Source organism: Chionomys nivalis, chromosome X, assembly GCF_950005125.1.
Source record: "Chionomys nivalis chromosome X, mChiNiv1.1, whole genome shotgun sequence".
NCBI classification, from domain to species: domain Eukaryota; kingdom Metazoa; phylum Chordata; class Mammalia; order Rodentia; family Cricetidae; genus Chionomys; species Chionomys nivalis.
The window spans coordinates 134,503,357-134,526,435 of record NC_080112.1 but is presented as its reverse complement, the minus strand read 5'-3'; the positions used below and the strand labels follow the sequence as shown (position 1 = coordinate 134,526,435).

General features: G+C 48.1%; 1 protein-coding gene across 4 annotated transcripts in view; it reads left to right on the top strand.

Annotated features, from left to right (window-relative positions):
* Positions 1-21,765, top strand: part of Phka2 (phosphorylase kinase regulatory subunit alpha 2) — a 92,939-nt gene extending 71,174 nt beyond the window's left edge. The window contains exons 21-34 of one of the 4 annotated variants that reach the window (XM_057759112.1): positions 83-171; positions 1,532-1,665; positions 2,583-2,739; positions 3,473-3,552; positions 3,744-3,822; positions 3,923-4,052; positions 4,622-4,723; positions 7,990-8,108; positions 8,969-8,998; positions 10,536-10,589; positions 12,919-13,089; positions 15,069-15,122; positions 15,824-16,024; positions 16,595-21,765. In XM_057759112.1, the coding sequence (XP_057615095.1) occupies positions 83-171; positions 1,532-1,665; positions 2,583-2,739; positions 3,473-3,552; positions 3,744-3,822; positions 3,923-4,052; positions 4,622-4,723; positions 7,990-8,108; positions 8,969-8,998; positions 10,536-10,589; positions 12,919-13,089; positions 15,069-15,122; positions 15,824-16,024; positions 16,595-16,765 (1,571 nt within the window). In that variant the 3' untranslated portion in view covers positions 16,766-21,765. The other 3 variants (XM_057759110.1, XM_057759111.1, XM_057759113.1) reach the window with 3 other exon arrangements.
* Positions 21,766-23,079: the final 1,314 nt, after the last annotated feature.

The following is a 23,079-nucleotide window of genomic DNA, read 5'->3' as shown; positions in this document are numbered from 1 at the left end:
TAAAATGCCCCATACCTACCAAAAGAAGGGCTTTGTCATTATCCTTCCTCACAAGCGCTTTCTTCATTGTTCTCTTTTCCAGTTTTTCCAATAGTTTTGCCAACTAAAGTTCTAAGTGGACACCGTAAGTCACTGAATCTTGTTGACTCCCCTCAGCCACTCCTAAAGAAGGTAAAGTGTTTTGAATTGTTTTGTTTTGTTTTAACATAATATTTGATAATACCGGGTTAGTCCCAAATAAGCTCACTTAAAGATCTTATTTCTTTATACCCAGAGTTTCACAATTGAGACAGTCTACGTGATGCTGTGAATCTAGGCACATAGTTGTCTGGAATGCAGTTTGCATCATTGCATGCTCTGAGTTTGGTGCATACCTTTGCATTTTGCCTGGAGGAAAAGTCCTCTTACTGCCTCTCTGCCTGCTCTTCAGAACACAGGAAGTAATAGAAGAAGTACACTTAATTGCCTTCCTTATCTCATCTGAGCCAGCCAGAGCTCAGAACAGAGCATGGGACTTTATTACTTCATTACTCACACCCTTTGGTCTGGTTTTTGAAAACAAGGTCTGTTTTTGGCCCAGGCTGCTCTTGAATTCACAGCCCTCCTGCATTGGCCTGTCAAGTACCGTTATAAATGTGCACCCCTACAACTGCTCCTTCATACTCTTTATGTAATGAGATTCTTAAAAACCATGACGTTTCGGGGTGTTGGGCCTTTTTTTTTTACTGTTTATTCATACAGATTTCCTGATTTTATCCCATATGAATCAAAATATCCAATGCCTATTGTAGAATATTTTAATCTCACCTCATTTTTTAGGTAGTTTTAAACAAGTACTTTTTTTTATTCTAAAAGATATTTCATTGAAAGCTTGCTATGCTAGCATTGACTGTAATTCCAGCGCCAAGGAGGCAGAGGCCGAAGACTGCAAATTTTCAGTCAGCTTGAGTTACATAGCAGGTTCTAGGGAAGCCTGGGCTACATGATGAGAGCTTACTCAAGAAAACGAACCAATATGTTCTTTTAAAGTATAACATATATACAGAAAAGCACACTCACCCGTAGAGTGCCGTGAACTGCCACTGAGTCAGTGTGCTCTTGTGCCTCCTCTGAAGTTACCCCCATCCTATAGTCCCAAGATAACTGCTGGGGCCTGGGTGTGTGACTCAGTGGTAGACTGTTTCTCTTGCAAGGTCCTGGGTTCCATTCCCAGGTTGTAGTGGAGAGAAGCACGGCTCTTAAGATCTGTAACAGTAGAAGTTGGTTTTGTCTGTTTTTGAGTTTTGCATAAATAAAACTGATATGTGTTTTAATCTGTTCAGTCTAGTCCCTTGCAAGTGTTGACTGACAGATCACTATTGAAGATCATAAAGGCCTGTAAATAACATAGTACAAAAGATTTCCTGAATAAAAAAAAGGAAGCCTAGCATAGTGCTAGCATTCAAAAGCAAAGTTGGTGTTGCACTTTATGGTCATCTAAAAGTTCCCATTATCAACTCCTTTCCCTCCATTTTGGCTTTTATATGCCCAGACTCCTGACTATGACTACCAGTGGCCCAGAGATGACCATGGTGAAATGGACTGTGAGAAGCTAGTTGGGCAGCTGAAAGACTGCTCAAACCTCCAGGACCAAGCAGACATTCTATACATTCTCTATGTGATAAAGTAAGTGCCTTAATGCCTTTGGGCTACTATACCCCATCAGCTGCCAGCATAAAGAACAGAAGCATATAAAAAAAAAAAAAAAAAAAAAAAAAGAACAGAAGAACAGAAGCATAGCCGGGCGGTGGTGGCGCACACCTTTAATCCCAGCACTTGGGAGGCAGAGGCAGGCGGATCTCTGTGAGTTTGAGACCAGCCTGGTCTACAAGAGCTAGTTCCAGGACAGGCTCCAAAACCACAGAGAAACCCTGTCTCGAAAAAGCAAAAAAAAAAAAAAAAACAAGAACAGAAGCGTATTTCATAGTATACCGAGTACAGTGTCTGGTGACGCCAGCTTCCTCATGGATGGTGCCTTTCCACGCTTCCTCACATGGTGGAAGGGAGGCACAGCAAGCTCTCTGAGAACTCTCATAATCTGATGGATTATGAGGATCTTTCTTCATGGCCTCCTTACTTTCCAAAAGTTCTACATCCCAATACCATAACTCTGCGGTTAGAATTTTCGTATGGGGATTTGAGGGCAACACAAGCATCCAAGGTATAACAGTAAGTTTATGGACTTCACCATGTTAAACTTAGTTTTTCATAATTTGTTTTCCTGATCTGTTGGCATTGCAGCAGTGCCAGGCCATGGTCACATTCACCCCAATTACCTAGGATCATCACACACGAGACTTCTATCCCTTTCTCTGTCTCTTGATGCTGGCCTTCCAGAAGTCTGGGTGAGACCAGGATACCATAGTGATGTGTGAACACTAGGCTTTTGTTTCAAAAGACATGGCATAGAAATGTTTGCTTAGCCTGAACTGTCTTGGTGAGCCTCAGAGTTACTTAAAATGTCCAAATATTGGCAAAATTCACAGCAATCCATGTTTCACCCAGTATGACCTTTATCTTTGTATTTTTCTGCCTCCTTTCAGGGGTCCCAGCTGGGATACCAATCTGTCTGGACAGCGTGGAGTCACTGTTCACAGTCTTCTCAGCGAGCTCTATGGAAAAGCTGGCCTAAACCAAGAATGGAGTTTGGTCCGCTACATTTCAGGCCTGCTCAGGAAGAAAGTGGAGGTCCTGGCTGAGGTCAGAATCTGCGTGCGTGTCGAGTTGTCCATTTATTCTCTCTAGCCCCATGTTTCCTTCTTCTGGTCTTCTAGTTGTGGAAGCTCAAGGCAAGTGCCTCTTGTCACTAAAGGAACTCAGGGAACCTAAGCCAGCACTGGACAGGCCCTCTCCTGACTTCACTGCTCTGGAAGGAGAGGAGAGAAGAGAAGAAGGAATTTTCAAGTTGATTAGTTTGTTTCTTTCTTAACCACAGAAAGCAGTCATATGACACAAAGTCCTTATTTCTACATGTCACAGTACAGTAATCATTAGTGTTTATATCCTGGAGGCCCTACAAAATCCAGAACCACTTCCTGTGGCTTTAAGCAAGTGTTCTTAAGATGCTAGTCATTGTTACATATGAGTACTGAGGCGCTTGTAAGCTCGGAACACAGTGTGGCTAGTAACTCTAATCTTTGCTCTCAGAAGCCTCATCCCTGCCTTGTCCAAATAGCAGGGAATCCGGAGTGTCTGCTTTAGTGTATGGACCAGGCCTGGGCCCATACCTGGGAGACACAAAGATTACAGGAATCTAGCCTGTGTGGGTTGCTAAGACAGGGTTTTAGGTTTGAATTTCTCTGAAGGGCAGTATGGATAATGAAGTTCATAAAGGCAAATTTCTGGTGCTGGTGGCACTTAACTATCTCAGTTAGTTTTGCTAAATTTATATTCCTTTGTACACCTCTCCCTCCCCCACAAAAAAAATGTGCAGGCCTGTGCAGATCTGCTGTCCCACCAGAAGCAGCTTACAGTCGGCCTGCCCCCTGAACCCCGGGAGAAGACCATCTCCACGTGAGTCCTTGCTGGAGGTGCTCCCCAATCTGTAGAGGAACACAGAGAGAGCATTGCGGTGGCAGCAGCGGCCTTTGGAAGATACTCTGTCACATGGGTGCTTGTAGTATAGAAAGCAGGGAACTTAAAATGAGAGCAAGGTGGCCCTGCTCTGAGGCACCCATTTTGTGTGACCTGCTGCTCTTTCATAGGCCTCTTCCCCCAGAGGAGCTCACAAAACTCATCTACGAGGCCAGTGGACAGGACATCAGCATTGCTGTCCTCACACAGGTCAGATGCTGATACAGGAAGGGCCTGCTGGGCCACAGCCTAACTCAGGGTGCCAGTAGGCCTCTCAGGTTCCCTGAAGCCTTCTTCCCATCTGCACCAGGAGATCGTGGTTTATCTGGCCATGTATGTCCGGGCCCAGCCTAGCCTCTTTGCAGAGATGCTCAGACTCCGGATTGGATTGATCATCCAGGTGATGGCCACAGAGTTGGCTCGGAGCTTGAACTGCTCAGGTAAATTGTCATGGCTTGCCAACCCTTCCATCTCAGCCCTACCTCAAGGCCTTTCTGTGCAGAGAGCCACACTCAGGCGCTTCTGAACAGACTTCCACTCTGGGTGATCTTAGGCTGTCCCGGGTTCCTTTGTGAGAGGTGCTTCCTGTCAGGACATATAGCACAACAATGTTCCTCACTGGGGTTAGCAAAGCAGCTGCCATGTTTTCCTGAGAACCTTTGCTGTACCTGACAGCTAAGCTCCAGTGATAGCCTCACTGTAAGATGTCACCCTCTACTTCCTAGCATCTTCAGTGAGAGAAATAAATAAAAACATCATTTGCAAACCACATCCCAACAGCAGGGATCAGTGCGATGGGAAAAATTCTATGTCTAGGAGTTAAATGCATCTGTACTGACCTAAACAGAGGTGTTTGTATTTCCCAAGGATTAATGTTTTTCAGGCTTGTAGCACCAGTGAAGGAGTCATGCGCAAGGAGACCCACCAGTGCCTTCTATATTACCCTCTCCCACCCAAACTACCCACTACCAGCCCATGTCTGGGCCCCTTATAAGATGTTTGCTTCTAGGAGAAGAAGCTTCAGAGAGTTTGATGAACCTCAGCCCCTTCGACATGAAGAACCTCCTGCATCATATTCTGAGTGGGAAGGAGTTCGGTGTGGAGAGAAGCGGTGAGTCAGTGCCGTGAGGTCTTCATGGGGACCACGTGCAGATCAGCACCAGCGTCAACGGTTCCCCTATAAGGAAGGGATGTGCACTTCCTCTTTCAGTGGGATGGACTGGGGCGTGGGCGTAGGGTTCCTGCCTGTAGGGCCAGGGAGCACCCTCAGAGGGTTGAGTTCCTTTGTAGGTTATAGTGGTATGTGAGCTGAGCGGACTGCACACCTTTGTGCCCTGCATCTCCTGCATCCCTAGGTGTCAGGATCACAGGTCTGCCCTTACAAGATACCCCTGTGGGCTGGCTTTTGCTTTGCATCAAAGCATTTGTAGCCAGGGAGTAGAAGGCAATGCTGGGTGACCTGTGGGGGCCAGTTCGCTCACTGCAGCCCAGTGTTACTCATTTAGTTTCTAGCCATCTTGGAAATCTGCTCGCAGTGCTAAGAAATCTAATCACCCAAGTCCTGGTGTGCTTCTTGTTCCCAAATGTTCCCTAATTATAATTGAAGCAATTATCATTTCTCCTCATAAAAAAGCTAAATGATTTGCAGACACATTGGTGAATTTATTTCATCAAGCCAAAGAAACACACTGTGGGCTATCATTCCTTTTATTTAATAAGAAGGACACTGGGTACTTTGTATTTTTCCTAAGTGTGTGCCAGCTTCAGACAAAGCCGCATGGGGCAATCAGCTGTCTATTCGTGGTTTTCTGCTTTCTGGGTAGGAGGGCTTGTGATCCGTACCCAAAAGTAATTTACAGTTATTTCAGGTACACAATCCTTGAAATGTAAATGGAAAAGATAAATAGTTGATGTGTTCGGTTCCTCATAGTAGTGTACATGGTTTGACAGGTCATTAAATGTAAAGCTATATAGATGCTTGCAAAACCAATAACTGAGGAATGTCATTTGAATGTCATAACGTGTCTCATCATAAGGACAGAAGACATGTTATCTTTTTCAAACATAACATTTCTTCATTATCTTGTAACTTGTCTTAGTTAGGGCTTCTATTGCTGTGAAGAGACACCATGACCATGGCAACTCTTATAAAGAAAACATTGAATTGAGGTGGCAGCTTACAGCTCAGAGGTCCAGTCCATTATCATCCTGGTGGGAAGCATGGCGGTAAGCCTGCGGACAGAAATGGTGCTGACTACATCTTGATCAGAAGGCAACTGGAAGTGGACTCAGACACTGAGCCAAACTTAAGCATATGAAATCTCAAAGCTCGCCCCCACAGTGACACACTGACTCCAACAAGGCCACATTTATTCCAACAAGACCATGCCTCCTAATAGTGCCACTCCCTATGAGCTTATGGGGACCAATTATACTCAAACTAACACATAACTGTTCAGTTTTTATAAGCTAGGAAGCCAAAATTCTGACTAAATCCTAAAATTCTGTTTCCAAGAAACACTTTCCCTCAAACAACAGTGGAGCTTCCCACACCCCATTTGACTTGTGTTTTCCATTTCTTTGGTGCCCCTCCTCCTGCTTGACCCATTGTTGAGTCTCCTTGGTGGCTTTTTCATTCCAACTGCCCTCCATCTTCCTGGCTTCAGCAGGTTCCATAGAAAATGACCTTTGTGGTGGGCCTACAAAAGGAGCAGTAGAATGGGATAGTATTGGGTGCAGATGCCCACAGGGGGCCCTATCAGGAGGTCTTCCTGTGGTACCACAAAGACTGTTTAGGCTTTATCCTGAAGACAGATTTAAACCCAGGAAGATTCCAAGGGAACAATAGTAGGATCACATTTGCCTTATGACCATTGTCTTAGAGACCACACACACACACACAGAGAGAGAGAGAGAGAGAGAGAGAGAGAGAGAGAGAGAGAGCTGGGGACAGGTACGAAGCGCTGTGGCATATGGTGGAAAGAGGTATGGCCTTGTGTCTTGGAAAGAGCAGCCTTGCCCCTGTTCTATTGTAGCACCATGTGCCTGGCTTTGGCAACTTTCCACTGCACCCCTGAGCTCTCTTGCCAGCTCAGCCCCTGCTTCCTCCCAGAGGCCTGGGTTGAGATCTTCTCCATGCCCTGATTTCTATCCATCCTGGATGCTGCTGCTGCATGTGTACCTGCACCCAAGCCGAGAAAAGGCCTGATGAGGGTACCACAGCAGTTGGCCGACAGCCACAGGAACCTAAGTTCTGAGCCCTTCAGTTGGCTATGCAGCAGTTTTGTCATTTTGCCAGGGGACAGTTGGCATAGAGAGCTTGGCAAGGTCAGTATGGATCCTACACGTTAGTCAAGATGAACTCTTTAGAAAATCACAGAATCAGGTGTGCGCCTCACTCTGAGATCAGATGTCATGCAGTCATTAGATATGCGAGAGAATGGGTAAAGCTGTGGGAAAACACTCACAGAATATTAATTGCTGAAACAATGAAGCTTGTTTGCATATTATGTATGGATATGTCATGTATATAATATAAAGTTTTTCTTTGTACATATATGTGACATTGCATAAGGTAAAAACATGGATCCGGAGGGGAAAATTGGCAGGATAATGAGTGAAATGTCAACAGATGTTACTTCTGGCTTCCTTGGGTGGTCTCAGTTTTCCACAAAGAAAATGTGTTTTGGGTAAGTAAAAAAATAGTTTTCCAAACCATTTCAGTCAGCCAACAGTTTTCTGCCACCCTGTTCTGTGCCTGCTGCTCAACATGTGGGAGTCTGAGTGTAACTGGCCCCCATAAGCTCATAGTGGCACAATTTAGAGGTGTGGCCTTGTTGAAGTAGGTGTGGCCTTGCTGAAATGGGTGTGGCCTTGTTGAAGTGGGTGTGGCCTTGTTGAAGGAAATGTGTCACTGTTGGGTCTGGCTTTGAGGTCTCTTAAGCTTCACTCAGTGCTTAAGCCACTTCCTGTTAACCTTCTGATCAACATGTAGTCAGCACCATGACTGCCTGCTCCCTGCCATGTTCCCCACCATTATAGTAATGGACTGACCGTCTGAGCTGTAAGTTGCCATCCCAATTAAATGTGTTCCTTTATAAGAGTTGCTATGGTCATGGTGTCTCTTCACAGCAACAGAAACCCTAACTAAGACACCACACTTTCACACAGCCCTTCAGGCCTCATGGTAAGCCTGTGCTACCTACCTTCAACACTGTAAGCCCAGGTCTGGTTGGGACAAGTTAGGTGTTCCTCTCATCAAGTTTACAGTCAAGTAGGGGAGAGGTACGGACCTCAGAAGCATGTTGTCCATGGTGCCTCTCTCAAAGCAAGTGCAATAGATTCCCTAATAACCTCATTTGTGTGTTTCCCTTCCAGTGCATCCAATTCACTCCTCCACATCCAGCCCTGCCATCTCCATCCATGAGGTGGGTCACACTGGTGTCACCAAGACTGAGAGGAGTGGTATCAACAGACTAAGGAGTGAGATGAAACAGGTAAGAAGGCCTTAGCATGGCAGCCATAAGGGAGGGGTATACATTGTTCTTCTGCCAGGGCTCACCTCAGAAAGACAAGGGCATGAAACTTTGACCTGCTCCCTGTAGAAGTCGTGGAATGGGAACACAGCCCTGTATCCCAGGAAGGTACCCTGTAGGCATTCACATGTGCTCATGCCCACTAATTGCTAGCCTTTGTGTGCCGTTACATGCACATCCTAGAATAACCCCTTGTCCATCTTTGTTTCTGTGCTGTCATGAGGATGGAGAAATGGATCAAAAGTTAAAAGCACTGGCTGATCTTGGAGAGGACTGGGTTCAGTTCCCAGCATCAACATGACAGCTTTTAGCTGTCTCTGAATCCATTTCTAGGGGCTCTGATGCCCTCCTCTGCCTCTGCAGACAGCAGGCATATGGAGACAAATACCCGTATCATAAGATAAAAATAATTTTTTTAAGAAAAGTGGAATAATGTCAAAAGACACAACCATTTCTCTACCAAATGTGTTCTTCATGTGAAGTAGCCAAGACGATGTGGACTAGGATAATCATGATACCTATATTTACCACTCTCCATAGTTGTCTGCTTTCTAACTCACAGTAGAGAGCTTTGGAACTGACCCTCACAGGTCTAAAGTTCAATACCATTTCAGCCCTGATGTGCCTGATACTGAGCTAGGAGATGACCAGCACCCACCCTGAGAACAGTCTGGTCATACACTAGTCACCCTGGCTTAGGTCTGTGAGGCAATAAAGGCCAGCCCCTGAGGTGCGAGCAGCTTGCCCTGGCTTATCAGAGGGAGCAGTGCAGCATCGTTAACTGGAAGCAGACTTTCACCTCCTGATGTTTTTACTTGCAGATGACTAGGCGAGCTAGTGCTGATGAGCAGGTGAAGTGTCTTGTTCTGTTTGTCCTTCTCTGTGGTCGCTACATGCTCTTTCGGGCTTGAGCATGGAAAGGGAAGCTGCAGATCCAGAGTGTGGATGTGGGCGCATGGTGGAATGGCTCAGTAGCTCAGGCAGCCAGCCCTGGAGACAGGGAGCAGGATGAGAAGGCAGGAGAGATGACCTTCCCTGGGCCTTTAAAAAATCCATTTAGGGTAGCCAGTTAGAGCCATCATTTAGGGTGGCTCATTTTGTTAGTGCATGGTACTGATCAAAAGAATTCCATTTATCAAACTCAGCCTTTGTAAAGGTTCTTTGTGAAAGAGATGGCCTAGTCTCTGTCTCCACCAGCATTTCTGTTCAGAAAGAGGAATGTGCTCTGTAATCTCATCAATAGAGAGAATAAGGCTCCTGCCCTTTTCATACCTGGGGAGATTTAACCCCAGAAGGAAAAAAATGTTAGGACTCTGTGTACATCACCCTGTGATGTACTCCTTCTCTTCAGAAAGAAGTTGGGCATTTTTTAATTTATAGATTTATTTTTTGAGATGGGAACCTCCATGCAGCCCTGGATGTGCCCAAACTCCTGGGCCAAAGGGATCCTCATGCCTCAGCTTCTTGAATAGGTGGGACTGCAGCTGCGCACTGCCTCATCTGGCTTTGGATTCTTATTTCTAATGATTTGCCATGTTTCTATGACCAGAGAAAGTACATGTATGATGGCACATAGTGCAGGCTGCATGTTTTCTCAGAGCATAGACCCTCCAGAGTGTCTCATTTATGCTCCTTCTAAGGAAATGATTCTCCAAACATCTTCCTTTGTCAGCCACTCGGTGGCACCGTCCCTCTGGCTACCCACAGCTCAAAAGCCTGATCCCGGGTGAATGTGGGTGGCTTCTTCCATTTAGTGCTGCCCTTGCCTGTGATGGGGATAAAATGATTACCTTCCTTCTTTGTTGTGTTTATATTCAGTCAGCCAGTACCAGTTTTGTATCTGGCTACTCGTATCAAGACGAGTGTTCGCTGGTGAAAATTTAACAGGTGTCATGGTGTTGTGTCTACTCATTTTTGCAAGCATACCACAGACCACTATGCAAATTCAGGGTGCCATCTAGATTCTTAGATGAGGAGAGATGTTTATGGTCCAAGGTCATCAGCCTGCTCTCCATGTACATTTAACAATAATCTCTGGGATACCTGTCGGAAGACAGGTGTTAGTGAAAGCTAGGAATATTTTGACCTCTATGGTTGTTGACAGTGCAACATAAGACATTAGCGTGGCTGTGACTTTGGAACGTGTGTCCTAGTTTGCTTAGGCCTGCTCCACAAAGGAAAGGAAGCTGGTAATACTTGCTATTTAGAGCCAAGCTGGGCTGCAAGGGAGCAGTGGGCCTGCATCTGTCACTGCTGCTTAATCAGAGCCTCGCTGGGCCTCGTCTCTGTCTTCAGTCTCTGCTTTTCACGCTGCTGTGTCTTCACAACGACTGGTTGCGTCTCTTGGTGTCACTGCACGTGACTGAGTCTGTTCTTTTTCTTTTGTAGTTCTTTCCTGTGGGCCAGGCTGTGTCCAACAGTTTGCATTCCTTCAAGTCTGCGGTAAATCTGTGTTGGCATCGCTCCCCTCCCTGTGTCCTCCTCCATGTCTGTACTGTCCAAGTTCTCTTGTGGCCTTACCCATGCTCCCACCTCGTCCACACTTATGTTTAGGGTGTCTATGTGTGTGCACGTCTGTGTCTGTGTGTGTGCACACTCACACGTGTGTAAGGTCACGTGCAGTTTTGGACATGGAACTGAGGACCTCCCACATGCTAAACAAACATTCCAGCACCAAACTTTGCCACAACCCTCATCCCTGACTTCTGAAGGTTTGAGTAAAGGCTAAGGCAGTAGTTCTCAACCTGTGTGTCTCAAACTGTTTGGGAAGGGCTCAGATAATCCTTTTATAGGGGTTGCATATCATTTATCATACCTGCATATCAAATATTTACATTATGATTCATAACAGTGGCAAAATTGCAGTTATGAAGTAGCAACGAAAATAATTGTATAGTTGGGGGTCACCATAACATGAAGCGTCACAGCATTAGGAAGGTTGAGAGCCACTGGGTTAAGGGTTTTCAGTTGACACTGAAGGTACGTTCAACTGTAAGTTGGAGAAAATTCTAGAAAAGTTTAAATATTCTTGAACTGAAGTTTATTTGCCGTCTCATGCTCTCAGATCTTGGCTTATAAAACTCAATACAGTGGGGTGGGGCATGCTTACCTTACCAACTCCCAGGGGTTTCTAGAGTCTTCATAACCCTGTTTCTATGCCCGTTCCTTGATTGTTTTGCAGTGCTGAGGGTAAAACTCAAGGATCTGAGCATGCTAGGCAGGCGCTCCACCACTGACCCACATCCCAGCCCTCCTGCCTTTTTATTGAGTGTTGAGCTGCTGCCCCGGGGCTAGCTATCATTTTCTACTCTCCAGCCCCAGCTGAGCATGTGGCCCTAGCTCAAGTGGAGGCCCAGGAAATGTTCTAATTGCAGAGACGAGTCTGAATCTGCCTCCCAATGCCAGAAGGAGAAAATCAGCTGAGTCACTGATGAGTGTGGCTGTAATTACTTTTATTTGTAGCTAATTGTTGCCTTATTTAAATGGCAGTAATGAGCCCAGCAGAATAACCCAGCCTAACTAACTGCCTCTTCAAAATAAGATCTGTTGAAGTCAGAGTGAGTTCTGAAAGAAGGATCCCACCTCCTGCCCTGCTAGCATGCTTAATATTTGGATTTTATTTTTAAACCTTCAAATTTGATGTTGCACACTGAGAAACAAAAGTGCCAAACAGTCCAAACAAAAATGTATGAAGCGATATGTGTTAGCCTTGTCCCAACCTGAAGGGTCTCTCCAGGGCACATCAGTGTGACTCCCACACCTCATCTCTGCCTGTTGGAAGGCCTTCCTCCATCCTGCCCCCAGGGGTCAGCAGCCCTCCAGCCCTTCCCTTGTAGAGTCTCGAGAAATCTAGCCTCCCACAAGGAATTGGAAAGCTGCCACCCTCTAACCCTGGTCAGCAGGTCCAAGCTGAAGGCCACCATAGCCTAGTCTTAGAAGAAAACTCAGGACCAAGAGCAGGACAGCAGAAATAAGGATTGGAAGGCAGAGGTAGAGACCCAAAAACCAAGGACCCTCCCCGCCACTAAGCAAGGCTTCCTAGTTGACTTTTTGCCTTCACTTCCTGATCCTTTTTCCCTGTATAGGCCTGGCATTCTCTGTTGTATTCGTCATATGGGGAGGTGATGGTCACTTCCTTGTGGCACTGCTGAAGGAAATCAGGCCCTTGGGCCTTTGCCCCCACCCCGGGTTGTCTCTCCTTCCCACCCAGTTCCTCATCTCTGAGACCAACTCTCCCAAGTACTTGCTTCCCTTAAAATAGGCTTTGCATGCCTGGCCAGTGACCTCTGAGGGAGTGGCCTTCTGGGTGACAGATGCCCTCTGAGCACTCATCACAAGCAACAAGGAGTCTCAGGGGTCTTTGTGTCTTCGCTGAGTGAGTGGCAGCAGATAGCTCCCTTGGGGAAAGTATGTCCCCAATGACGCAGATCAGCTGGTGGCGCAAGCACAGGGCACAGGCGACCTCAGCCCAGGTGCTATCACAGCAGCTCTTAAGCTTGGCGGTGCCAGCCAGATGGCAAAGCCCACGCCTAGATCTGTTTGGCCTCTTGTCATGTGAGTCCAGGGTCTCCTGACATTATACTCTTCTTAGGGCCCGAGAAGAACTACTGGAACAGAACATGAAAACCTAAAGCCAGCATCAAGTAGCCAACAGTGTGCAGTCCAAGAGCCCTGACTGGGTGACATGTGGAGGGAGACTCTGACTCGCTTTCTGAGCTGGCCTCCAAGGTGGGCACCTGCTTCTGAAGGCCAAATGGTGTCTGTCTTGCAGAGGTCCAGCACCCCATCATCCCCAACGGGCACATCATCTACAGACTCCGGGGGACACCACATGGGCTGGGGCGAGCAGCAGGGCCAGTGGCTGCGCAGGAGAAGGCTGGATGGGGCCATCAACAGGGTCCCCGTGGGATTCTACCAGAGAGTGTGGAAGATCCTTCAGAAGGTGAGGTGGGGGCGGAGGAAACATAGACTCAGGGGAAATGAGCCAGACTCTACCTGCCCTCAGGAAGCACAATGACCATGCCAGGTAGCGAGAAGCAGAGGGCTCTAGAACATGTGGCCCCAACCTTGAATGACTCAGCCTGAAGCAAGGGCTCGCTGCCTTGGCCCTATGACATCTAACACTAGGTAACTCTACTATGGTACTGTATTGTGCACGGTCACATAGGAAGCAGTGTCTGCCTACTGATTGCCAGTGGCATCTCCTGGCCCAGACACAGCACCAAAAGCAGCATCAGACATTGTCAAATGGTCCTGCAAGACACGACAAAATAGCAACCCTGGTTGTGTGCAACCAACTTTGACGTAGTTTAGGATCATAGAAAACTAAAGATAGACAAAAAGCAGAAAGGACAAGGAAGACTTTGACCATAAATGGTGCCATAGAGGTCCTGCGGCATTAACTCTGGATCTGGCTTGAGGCTGACACACATGGTACTCATATCATTCAACAATGTAATAGAGCCCCTGCTACCTGCTAGGTCTTGGGAGTACAGAGAAAAGATTCTAGCCTCACTCCAGGAGCCATGTGCCCTGAAGGCACACTCTCCCTCCTGCCCTGGGCTACCCGTTTCCATGGCTTGACGGTAGAGTCCCCAGAGCCCCCACTCCTTAGCCAGCTGCTCCTGTGGCAGTGAGATAGGGGCTGTGCTTCCTTCCCATCTGCCTAGAGGCTAAGATTTCATCCCAGTTTGAAGTTTGAAACTGACAGGAAGTGACATCCACAGACTACATTGCACCACACATACACCTGAATGCAGAGGGGCCTGTCTTAAACGCCTGCTGCTGAAGTCGGGGTAGCATGGGAAGACGGGGCCTCTTTGTTCCCTACACCCCACAATCTGTCTTCTCACACATTCATACTCCCCAGGCTCCACCAGAGCTTGCCCTGCCTCCCCCATGGAGGGCTAGTATGCCTCATTTAAAGGCTTTGCAAAGCAAGACAAATTTCTCCCCCACCCCATCATTCCGTTTTCACTCGCTTCACAGTAGGAAAGGAAAGAACTGCTATAATCCCAAATGAGAACACATGCCAGCTCCTTTGTGAAGTCACAGCCCACTGTGTCTTTCTGCAGCAGGTGCCCAGGGCCAGCCACAGAGCTTCAGTGCCTATGCCCTGTCGGCCAAGGCCTTGCTCAAGATACTCTGGGGGGGAGGCAGAGCGGGTATGCCCTCTGACCCTGCAGAGGCTCCGGGTCGACCCTTCAAGATTTTTGTGGGGAGCCCTCGGGCCGGTGTGAGGACAAGGCAGCTGTTGCCAACTGGAGGATAAAAGATGGCCAATTAGACAAGACTTAGCCATTCTTTGAAAATCTCCTAAGTCTTCTTGGGGCACCATACACTTCCGGCTAGACTTTCATTGGCCCAATACCAAGATGCTTTTCTTATGAAAAAGCAGCATTTTGTATTGCGCCCCATTGGTATTTATATACATGGGTGTGCGTGTGTGTGCATGTGCTCCAGCCTTTTGTGATTGGTGCTTATTATAGAAATCTCGAAAATAGATGGCTGCAAAGGCGCAGGAGCATAACTTCACCAATGGGAGCCATGAAAATCTCCCTTCATTATGGCACCAAAGGGGGCCTGGCAGGCACCCTGGCCTAGTTGCCAAGTGCAATGCAGAGTCTCTTGGGAGGAGGACGCAGCAGCTCCCTAGGATATTGTTCCTGCACTGATCTGAAAGATGCCTGCTGGTCTCCCTAGAATTGTTCCATCGAAAACACAGCCTGTGGGCAGTGAGAACAACGCTCTAAAAATAACCATGACAGTCTGGCATGTTCCAGCCCTCGTGCAGATTTCCAGGGCAAGGAAGTGTGTGTGTGTGTGTGTGTGTGTGTGTGTGTACGCACGCATGCATGAGTGTGAGCAAGCACACACTTGTAGTTTTCTGGAATCTGACTTAAATATTTGTTCTGTTTCTAGTGCCATGGTCTGTCCATCGATGGTTATGTCCTCCCATCCTCAACAACCCAAGAGGTAGAGTAACAAAACCCAAGCACCAGCCCCTCCATGGCTTCGCCTCCTGATTGATTCTTCCTGGGCCTCCCAAGTTTGCTCTGTGTAGCCAGGCCATCTGTAGGTCTGATCACATCAACCACCTCACCTTCAAACTGGGAAAAAGGTCCTTTCCTGCCACCCTTTCTCTTTCACTGTCCTCAGAAATACCATTCACAGACTATCTGGGCCCTTAAAACTCCACGCAGACACTATCCCAAGTGTGCAGGGGCCACACCACCCACACGCTGTCTTGCCTGTGCTGTATTCGCCCTCCATGCATTCTGGGGTATCTTTAGCCTTCTAAGCAGGAGGCACCACGCCTTGCACGTCCAAGCATTCTTTAAGAGATTTTTGTCTTATTTTGTTTTTTACCCTGCCCAAGGTACCAGACTTTATGCCACAGGGAAGTTCTCTTCTTTTTAAGAGAAATAAGAAATGGTTCCTGTTCCCTAGAAGTCACAGTCCAGTAGGTAGACAGAAGGAACTAGAACAATGCCAGCTGGCTCTTGGGGAAAAGCAGTCAGCCTCTGCTCCAGAGAGCATCTGTTAGAGAGTCGAGACAGTGTCCAGAAGCCAGGCAGCTCTTGAGCTGAGAGCCCCAGCACTGCTGGGGAAGCCTTGATTATAGGGCTCTGTCTGTCCCAGATCTTACCCTGGAAATCTGCTGATCCCTTTGGTAGATGACCCCATATGAGATCAAGTTTGCTGTCCATGTGGAGTCCGTACTCAACCGCGTGTCCCAGCCCGAGTATCGGCAGCTGCTGGTAGAAGCCATCATGGTACTAACACTGCTCTCAGATACAGAGATGGACAGTATTGGAGGCATCATCCATGTGGACCAGATTGTACAGCTGGCCAATCAGCTGTTTCTGCAGGACCAGGTTGGTATGACTAGGCCACCCACTCACCCCACTGCCAAAGCTGTGGAGTCAGTTTGGTTGCCATTTATCCCTGTTGATGCTGGAGATTGCGTCCAATTGGAAGGCATATACTCAAACCAGGAAAATGTCATCCCAGATGGTGAACAAATGTCAACCATTTGGTTAGGAAATGGAAAAGTGGCCACTTGGGAAATCAAACAACCTTTGGGGAATCTGGTGTGTGTTAGTGTAGGTTTTATTCCAGACACTACCACTTGCCACGTACCTGACTCTTGGTAAACTACTTACCCTGTATACAAAATTGAGTCAAAGAAGCTGTCCTCTTGAAGAATTAGTGCTGAGCAGCCGAAGAAGGACTCTGAGGACACAGCATCCACAGCAGAGGCAGACATTGTCATTCATTCCGCCACTGGTGATCATGCCTCCCTCGTGGCACTGTGAGGTCTACCCTCCAGCCCCCAGCCCCACCTGTCTGTAGTCCAGCAGAGCAGCGCCTCTGACGTGCAGAGTGCTTTACGGAGGAGAAAGGTAGATTCCATTCATTTTTTTCCCTGCTTTTTCTGACTGCAGGTATCATTTGGAGCCATAGACATCCTGGAAAAAGACCAAGCCACAGGAATTTGCCACTCCTTTTATGACAGCGCTCCTAGTGGGGCTTATGGTACAATGACCTACCTAACGAAAGCAGTGGCTTCTCATTTGCAGGAACTGCTGCCCAGCTCTGGCTGCCAGATGCAATAGGGCCTTAGCCATAAACATGAGCACCCTCTGAATGTGTCATTTGTCCCATAGCCTCATTGGGAATTTCCTTCTGCCTTCCACCCTAGATCCCCTGTTCTGTCCCCAAAGCGTACCCCATCAGAAAGCTTCCCAGGGAGCAGATGACAGCGCTCAAGCTGCAAGCAGTGTGTGTTTAAGTCACTGATGAAGCCGATGAATCCCCCGGTCCCCTGAGAAGCACCCTGGGATCCTTTGCTAGGTTCATTTCCCTGGAACACTTGTCACCGCATCTGGTCTCGTGGACGCCAGAAAGGAACTGAAAATGGGTCTCTTCTGAGTGCAGAGTGAACTGAGAAGCCAGCTTAAATTGGCTCTCACCAAGAGTTACAGAAATAGTTCGATGAGCTAGTGACACATCTTGAAGGTGGAAAGATCCTTCCAGCAGCAGCAGCTAGACAGGCAGACCTTGACAGGGGCACATCTCAGCAGAGTGCTGAGACCCAAGCTGTTTACCAAACAGAATAATGGTATCTGCTTGGAATTTTTTCCTAAGCCCTCACTCTGTTCGGGTTCATGTTCATTGCCCAGATGAACTAAATTGGCCCTAGTTAATGCTGGCGGTAGCCTTCAGATGATCTTGTCCTGCTGTCTAGTAAAATCCCTTATCTTCCAGGATCCAGAAAAAAAAAAAAAACCATCAACAGCAAAGAGGAAGGTGATAGGCAGACTGTTGTTTTAGAATCGGAAGAGGCAGGAGTCTCATGGAAAGAAAGGCCCGTGTCCCTGCACCCCCTGAGAGCACCACCATGCCTGCTCAGAGCATGAGTCAGCGTTTGCCATGGAAATTAGTGTGTGTTCCTGCCGGAACAGAGTTCCCTTAAAAATAGCCTGAGAGCCCCCAACCACTGCTCACAGAAGCACTCTCAGATGGGTATAGTCGGGGCTCTATGGCAGAGAAAGAAGGCTGAGTCCTGGCAAGCTCTGGTGACTCTTTCACCATTGTCCTGGTGAATGGAGTTTCTTTTTAAGCCTTGTCTTCCCCACATTGGGACAGAGACAAACAACTGAAAGTAGTTTCTGTGAATAATCGGGCCTGAAGGACCAAGTCACCGGTGTTGTGGCCAAGTGCTACATTCCCATCTGGTTGTGATAGGTTCCGATTCACAGTGACTCTTCACCTCAGAAATGGAAACAAGGCTGTGGGATCAGTTTCTGGAAGTTTGTGTGGAGGAGAAGGGAAGATGGTGCTCGGAGGTGCAGTGTCCCCCAGAGTGGAGACTCAGGACTGACTTCACTTTATTCTCAAAGGAGAAGGTGGCAGAGTACCCTGCTGTCCCTTAGCACGTCTAGGCATTTCTAAAGGAACATTTATCTGCTTGTGTGTATATGTCTGTGTGAGTGTATGCCACCTGTGTGGGAGTCCCTGCAGAGGCCAGAAGAGAGCATCAGCTCCCCAAGAGCCGGAGCTATCGGCAGTTGTGAAGCACCCTGACATAGGTACTGGGAAACAAACTCAGGTCTGGAATAGCAGCAAGCACTCATACTTGCTGAGCCATCTCTCCAGCCTTCTTGTAAAGCGGGGTCAGAGTCATGTAACTGACTGGCGGGTTCCCTGCTAGATAATGTCAAACATGCAGTGAGAATGAAACGAGGCATGAAAGTACCCAGTGCTAATGGCAGAAGTTCTAGAAGTGGAGCCCTTCAAACTGGGCCCAGTGCTAATTCGAATACTCTTAGCCTGCCAGGGATGTGGCTGTGACGTGAGAAGTGGCAGCTGCCGGGCTGGGATCAAGATGAGACTCTGGCCAAGGAGATGAGCCGCAATAAGCAATTCACTGCAGCGTCCCAGCCACTCTGAAATCTCTTTCAAATGAAGTCCCGAAATAGGACTGCGTTTCCACAGGCAGCAAGCTGCCAGCTTCAAAGGAAGAGAGTCGGCTTCCGAGACAGACGATCCCTTTAGTGAACAGCCAAGGCCATGCCCAAGAGGGACAGATGTTTTAGAGGATGATGGCAGTATCCTCCTGACACCATCCTTGCCTAGAGGTACTGGTAGGGAGAAGGCCTCGTATCCCCTGTGGACTTGGCTGGCTATTCCCCAACTCCCTGGGGCATGGCAGGAAGTCTCTTTCCTATCTTCCCTCCCAAAGCTGAAAAGCCAGTTTTTAATCTTTGCAGGGGATGAGAATGTGGTCTCAGAAGACATATCAGTGAATGCAGGTGTTAATTTACTATTTAGCATACACAGTTGAAAGGCAGTAGGCTGCCCCATGGTCTGCTTACCCCAGTTTTGCCAAAGGTAAGCTCACTCTCCTGGCACTGACACCAGTATTTAATCTTGGGTGAGAGAGTTGACCTTTGTGTGCCTAAGTTTACCCATCTGCAAGAAAGAGTGAGAGACCTCCCGACTGGAACAGAATCTTTCTTTGGCAGTTAGGTGACCAGACCCTAGGACAACACCAAGCCGTGTGTGTGTGTGTGTGTGTGTGTGTGTGTGTGTGTGTGTGTGTGTGCGAGAGAGACAGAGAGAAGGAAAGCTAGGCTATGTCCAAAGCTCCAGATGAAATTCTTCCAGGTTAGTCTGCCCTTCCTCTCCGGCATAGGAAAGTGTGGGTGTCAGACGTCAGCTTCCCAGATAGGAAGAATGTGAATGCTTCTTGTAGAACAAAAAGGAGAGCCCACCAATCAAGAGGCAGGAGAAACACTTTGCCAGTTGATTGATGCCATTTATTTCTGGACAAGATGACAGGAGGTTTGGCCTCTCTTTCTATAAATACAGTGGAGTCGTCTCTCCATTCTATTGACTTGTGCACAAGTCCAACAAATCACCTTTGACTTTCCTGCTTGCTTGTTGCCAAAGGGGACAGCTATCTCCCATCTCTCCCAGTGTGCCATTCTCTTTCAAGGTGACTCCAGCTTTTGAAGTCTCTGCCATGTGCAGTTCTGTACTTTGTAGGATGGAAGAACATCATGTTCCCAGAATGCCTTCTGTTCTTCCAGACATGGCCATTGATAGTTCTGCTTCTGAAGAAAAAAGCAGCACTTTGACCTCAGAGCCCAGTCCCCCTTGTCTGTCTCCGTCGGAAAGCCGCTTAGGAAAAGTCATAACCTTGAGTTACTGAGAGAATTCTCAGAGGAATGAGATCAGTTACTAAGACAAGCTTCCAATCTTATGCTGTGTACCTGATTGATGCTAGGGAGAATTTTCATCAGAAAGCTATCTTTCTAAGAGAGTATATGTGTGTGTGTTTTTAAGGGACTATAATGCCTTCTTAGAGGGACTGGAATCGATAGAACCAGTGAACTCTGAACTTGTGTGACTTTCCCCTTGCCTTACTGCAGTACCAAACTGTTGTGAAAAATGAGCAAATAAGTCTGAAGGCATGTACAGCATAGCATGCCTTCCGTGGCCAGGCATCGCTAAGTAAGCACATAGGAACTCAGGCATGCACAGCGGCGGATAACGAGCAGCCTGCTCATTTCTGAAGCCCTCAAAGGAAGAGACGCTGAGCAGGCTGCTGATCTGAGAGTTCTTCATGCTGATCTGTTGACATTCACATCCCAGTTCTAAATCTGGTGGCTGCTGAAGCCTTCCACCTCCCGTTAGTGTAGCTTAGGTGCCAAGCTTTGCAAAGGACAGGACTTGGGGTTGGTCATGCTGCATCTTCATTGGGCACAAGGGATAACTGCTTCTATAGCTCCTGTGTGTGTGTGTGTGTGTGTGAGAGAGAGAGAGAGAGAGAGAGAGAGAGAGAGAGAGAGAGAGAGAGAGAGAGAGAGAGAGAGAGAGAGGAGAATGTGTGTAGATGTGTACACTGGTGCACATTTAGAGGCTAGAGGAAGACACTGTGTCCCCTATTGCTCTCCACATCCATCCCTTGAAGCAGGGTCTCACTGGATCTGGAGATAAGCTGGAAGCTAGTGAGCCTCCGGTTTCTGCTCTCCCACACGCCCCACTCGTGTGTGCCTGCATCCAGGTGCACACGTGATGTTGGAGCTAGAAGCGTGTGTGTGGCTGCACCTTACCTTTTCATGAGTTTGGGGGTCTAAACTCAGGTCCTTCTTGCATAGCAATCACTTTGACCTGCTGAGCCCCAGCACCACCCACATCTCCTATTTTGAAGGATCACCCTAGTTGCATATTCAGGAGGGACTTACAAAGGAGAAATACTAACAATTGACTCAGCTCTCATGGCTGTAGCATGACTTTTGGCCAAATGTCTCAGTTCTTATTTGCAAGTAACAGAATCAAACTCTAGCTGGGTAAATACAAACGATGTTCCATAAAGAAGATTGGCTAAGTCACATATCACCAGGATCAAATCTCCAGATTGCTCACAGGCTAACAGATGCCCCTGATGCAGGATACTCCCAAGACCAGTTGTGCCACTTCTGCCCTTCTGGAAACTGAATGTAGGGGGTTGCCACCTGCCATTAGCCTGGACAGCAGTCATAAGCTGCCAGTACAAGGCCTTGGGCAGGAATGAAGTGTCAGCTGGTGGAAGAGGCTATTAGCTGGGCCTCTGCCTGCCTTCTACAGTTGAGGCAGACTCAATCTCACAATGTGGGGATAATGAGTAGGGCTGAGGCCTGCCATTCGAAAAAATGTCATTCCAGCCAGGCATCTAGTTTTTGTGCTGGATTCCCCACTAACCCCCAGGTGTCTGAGCCAAACAACTGGCCATGGAAGTTGTGTGGCAAGAATGCAAAGAACACGTGGAAATGCCACCCCTGGCTGGAAGCTAGACAATTGGATGGTCTCTTTAGAAGTACAGCTGCCGAGTCACAGTTGTTAGATCACCACTGGTATCCAGGGACAACCTCCCCCCCACCACCACATAGTCGTTAGCTTCCAGCGAGCTGTCGTGTATCCATCCAACAAAGCTTGGGGCAGTTGCCGATGGACCACACATTCTTCGTGACCACAAGCCCAGTCCCATTAGGTTCTCTGGACCCTGAGTGACAGCCCATCTGGAACAAGATGCAAATGATTGTCACATCTTTCCTCCTAAGCCACTAGCCAGCTGGGGGATTTAAAAATAAAGAATTGGAACAGAATCCTGGTATAAGCCTCTCTCTTGACAGCTGTCACCAGGACCCGCTCCTGCCTTCTTATGAGCATGGGAGGCCCTCCCCTTGGCTAGAGGGAGGCACAGCTATCTAGAGGAGGCCTCCTCCTCCCCCAGCGCCCTCGCCTTGTCTGGGGAGGCAGGCACTAGCTCCCCTGCATTTCTTTCCTTATTATTAAGCACAATCTGCTGAGCTCCAGTGCAGACTGGCTGAGAGGTTTGGAACAGGCGCTGTAGCAGAGGAGGAGTCCTCTGTGGGAATTGAAGTGGCTGCACTGAGTGGGCACTGTGACCCAGAAGGGTTGGGCTCTTGTGGCCTCAGCCCCTCCTTTTCCTACCCAGGGTCTGGAACTCATGGAAGACCTGCTCTGCTGATTGCGCATTGGGGGGAAGGGTGGCACCAGCTGGCCACCAGCTTGGCCCTGCCAACACACATGTATGCTGGTGCCAAGATAGATGGGCTGGGGTTCAGAGGCCCCGTGTCCAGTAAGTACACAAACGTCACCAGTACAAGAGAGGTCAAATGAAGGTATCAGAAGGAGTCTGTTTGCCTGGGCACTCTCAGTGCAGGCTTGTCGGTGTAAACAATGCTAGAACTGCAAGGTGTGCGCCTGAACAGCAGAAGAAACAGCAACGTGCTGCAAGACAGTCTAGTAGACGCTAGCTCTAGACCAAGGGGATGCACAGGTTTCCGGGGATGGAGCACAGCGTACATCCTCTGTCAACGCCAGGCATCCCACTCCTGGGCACATACCAGGGCAGCTATGTTTGCTCAGCAATGCAAGAGGGTAAGGGAACCACCGGCACTGCTGGGGAGAGTTTGCATGGTACCAGGCATGCTACTTTCCTCCAGACCCTCCCTGTGTGATGGGTGCAACCCCCTGCAAGAGGATTAGTAAAGCACCTGCAGTAAGATGGGGATCGTGGAGCCACAGCTGCTTGTCAAAGCACAGTGCTCTACAGATAGTATAGCAGCGTGAGGCCAAGCCATCTCTGTCTCCTGTAGTTTAACCAAGGGGGTGAGAGCCAACCCCCACTCCTCCCTCTCCCCACCCCAAGCAATAAAGGAAAGAGTAATTAGATGTGTTTGGGTGAGATGAAACAAGCCACGGACAAGAATAAAGCAGAGAGGTGTAAAGGGTGGGGCCTGTGGTATGGCAGGATTGGAGAGGATCTCTGCTGAGGCAAAACTTGGCCAGAGCTAAAAGAAGTGAGGGCCTGGGCCAGGCAGCGGATGGGGAAAGAGTGTTAGAATGAACAGCCACT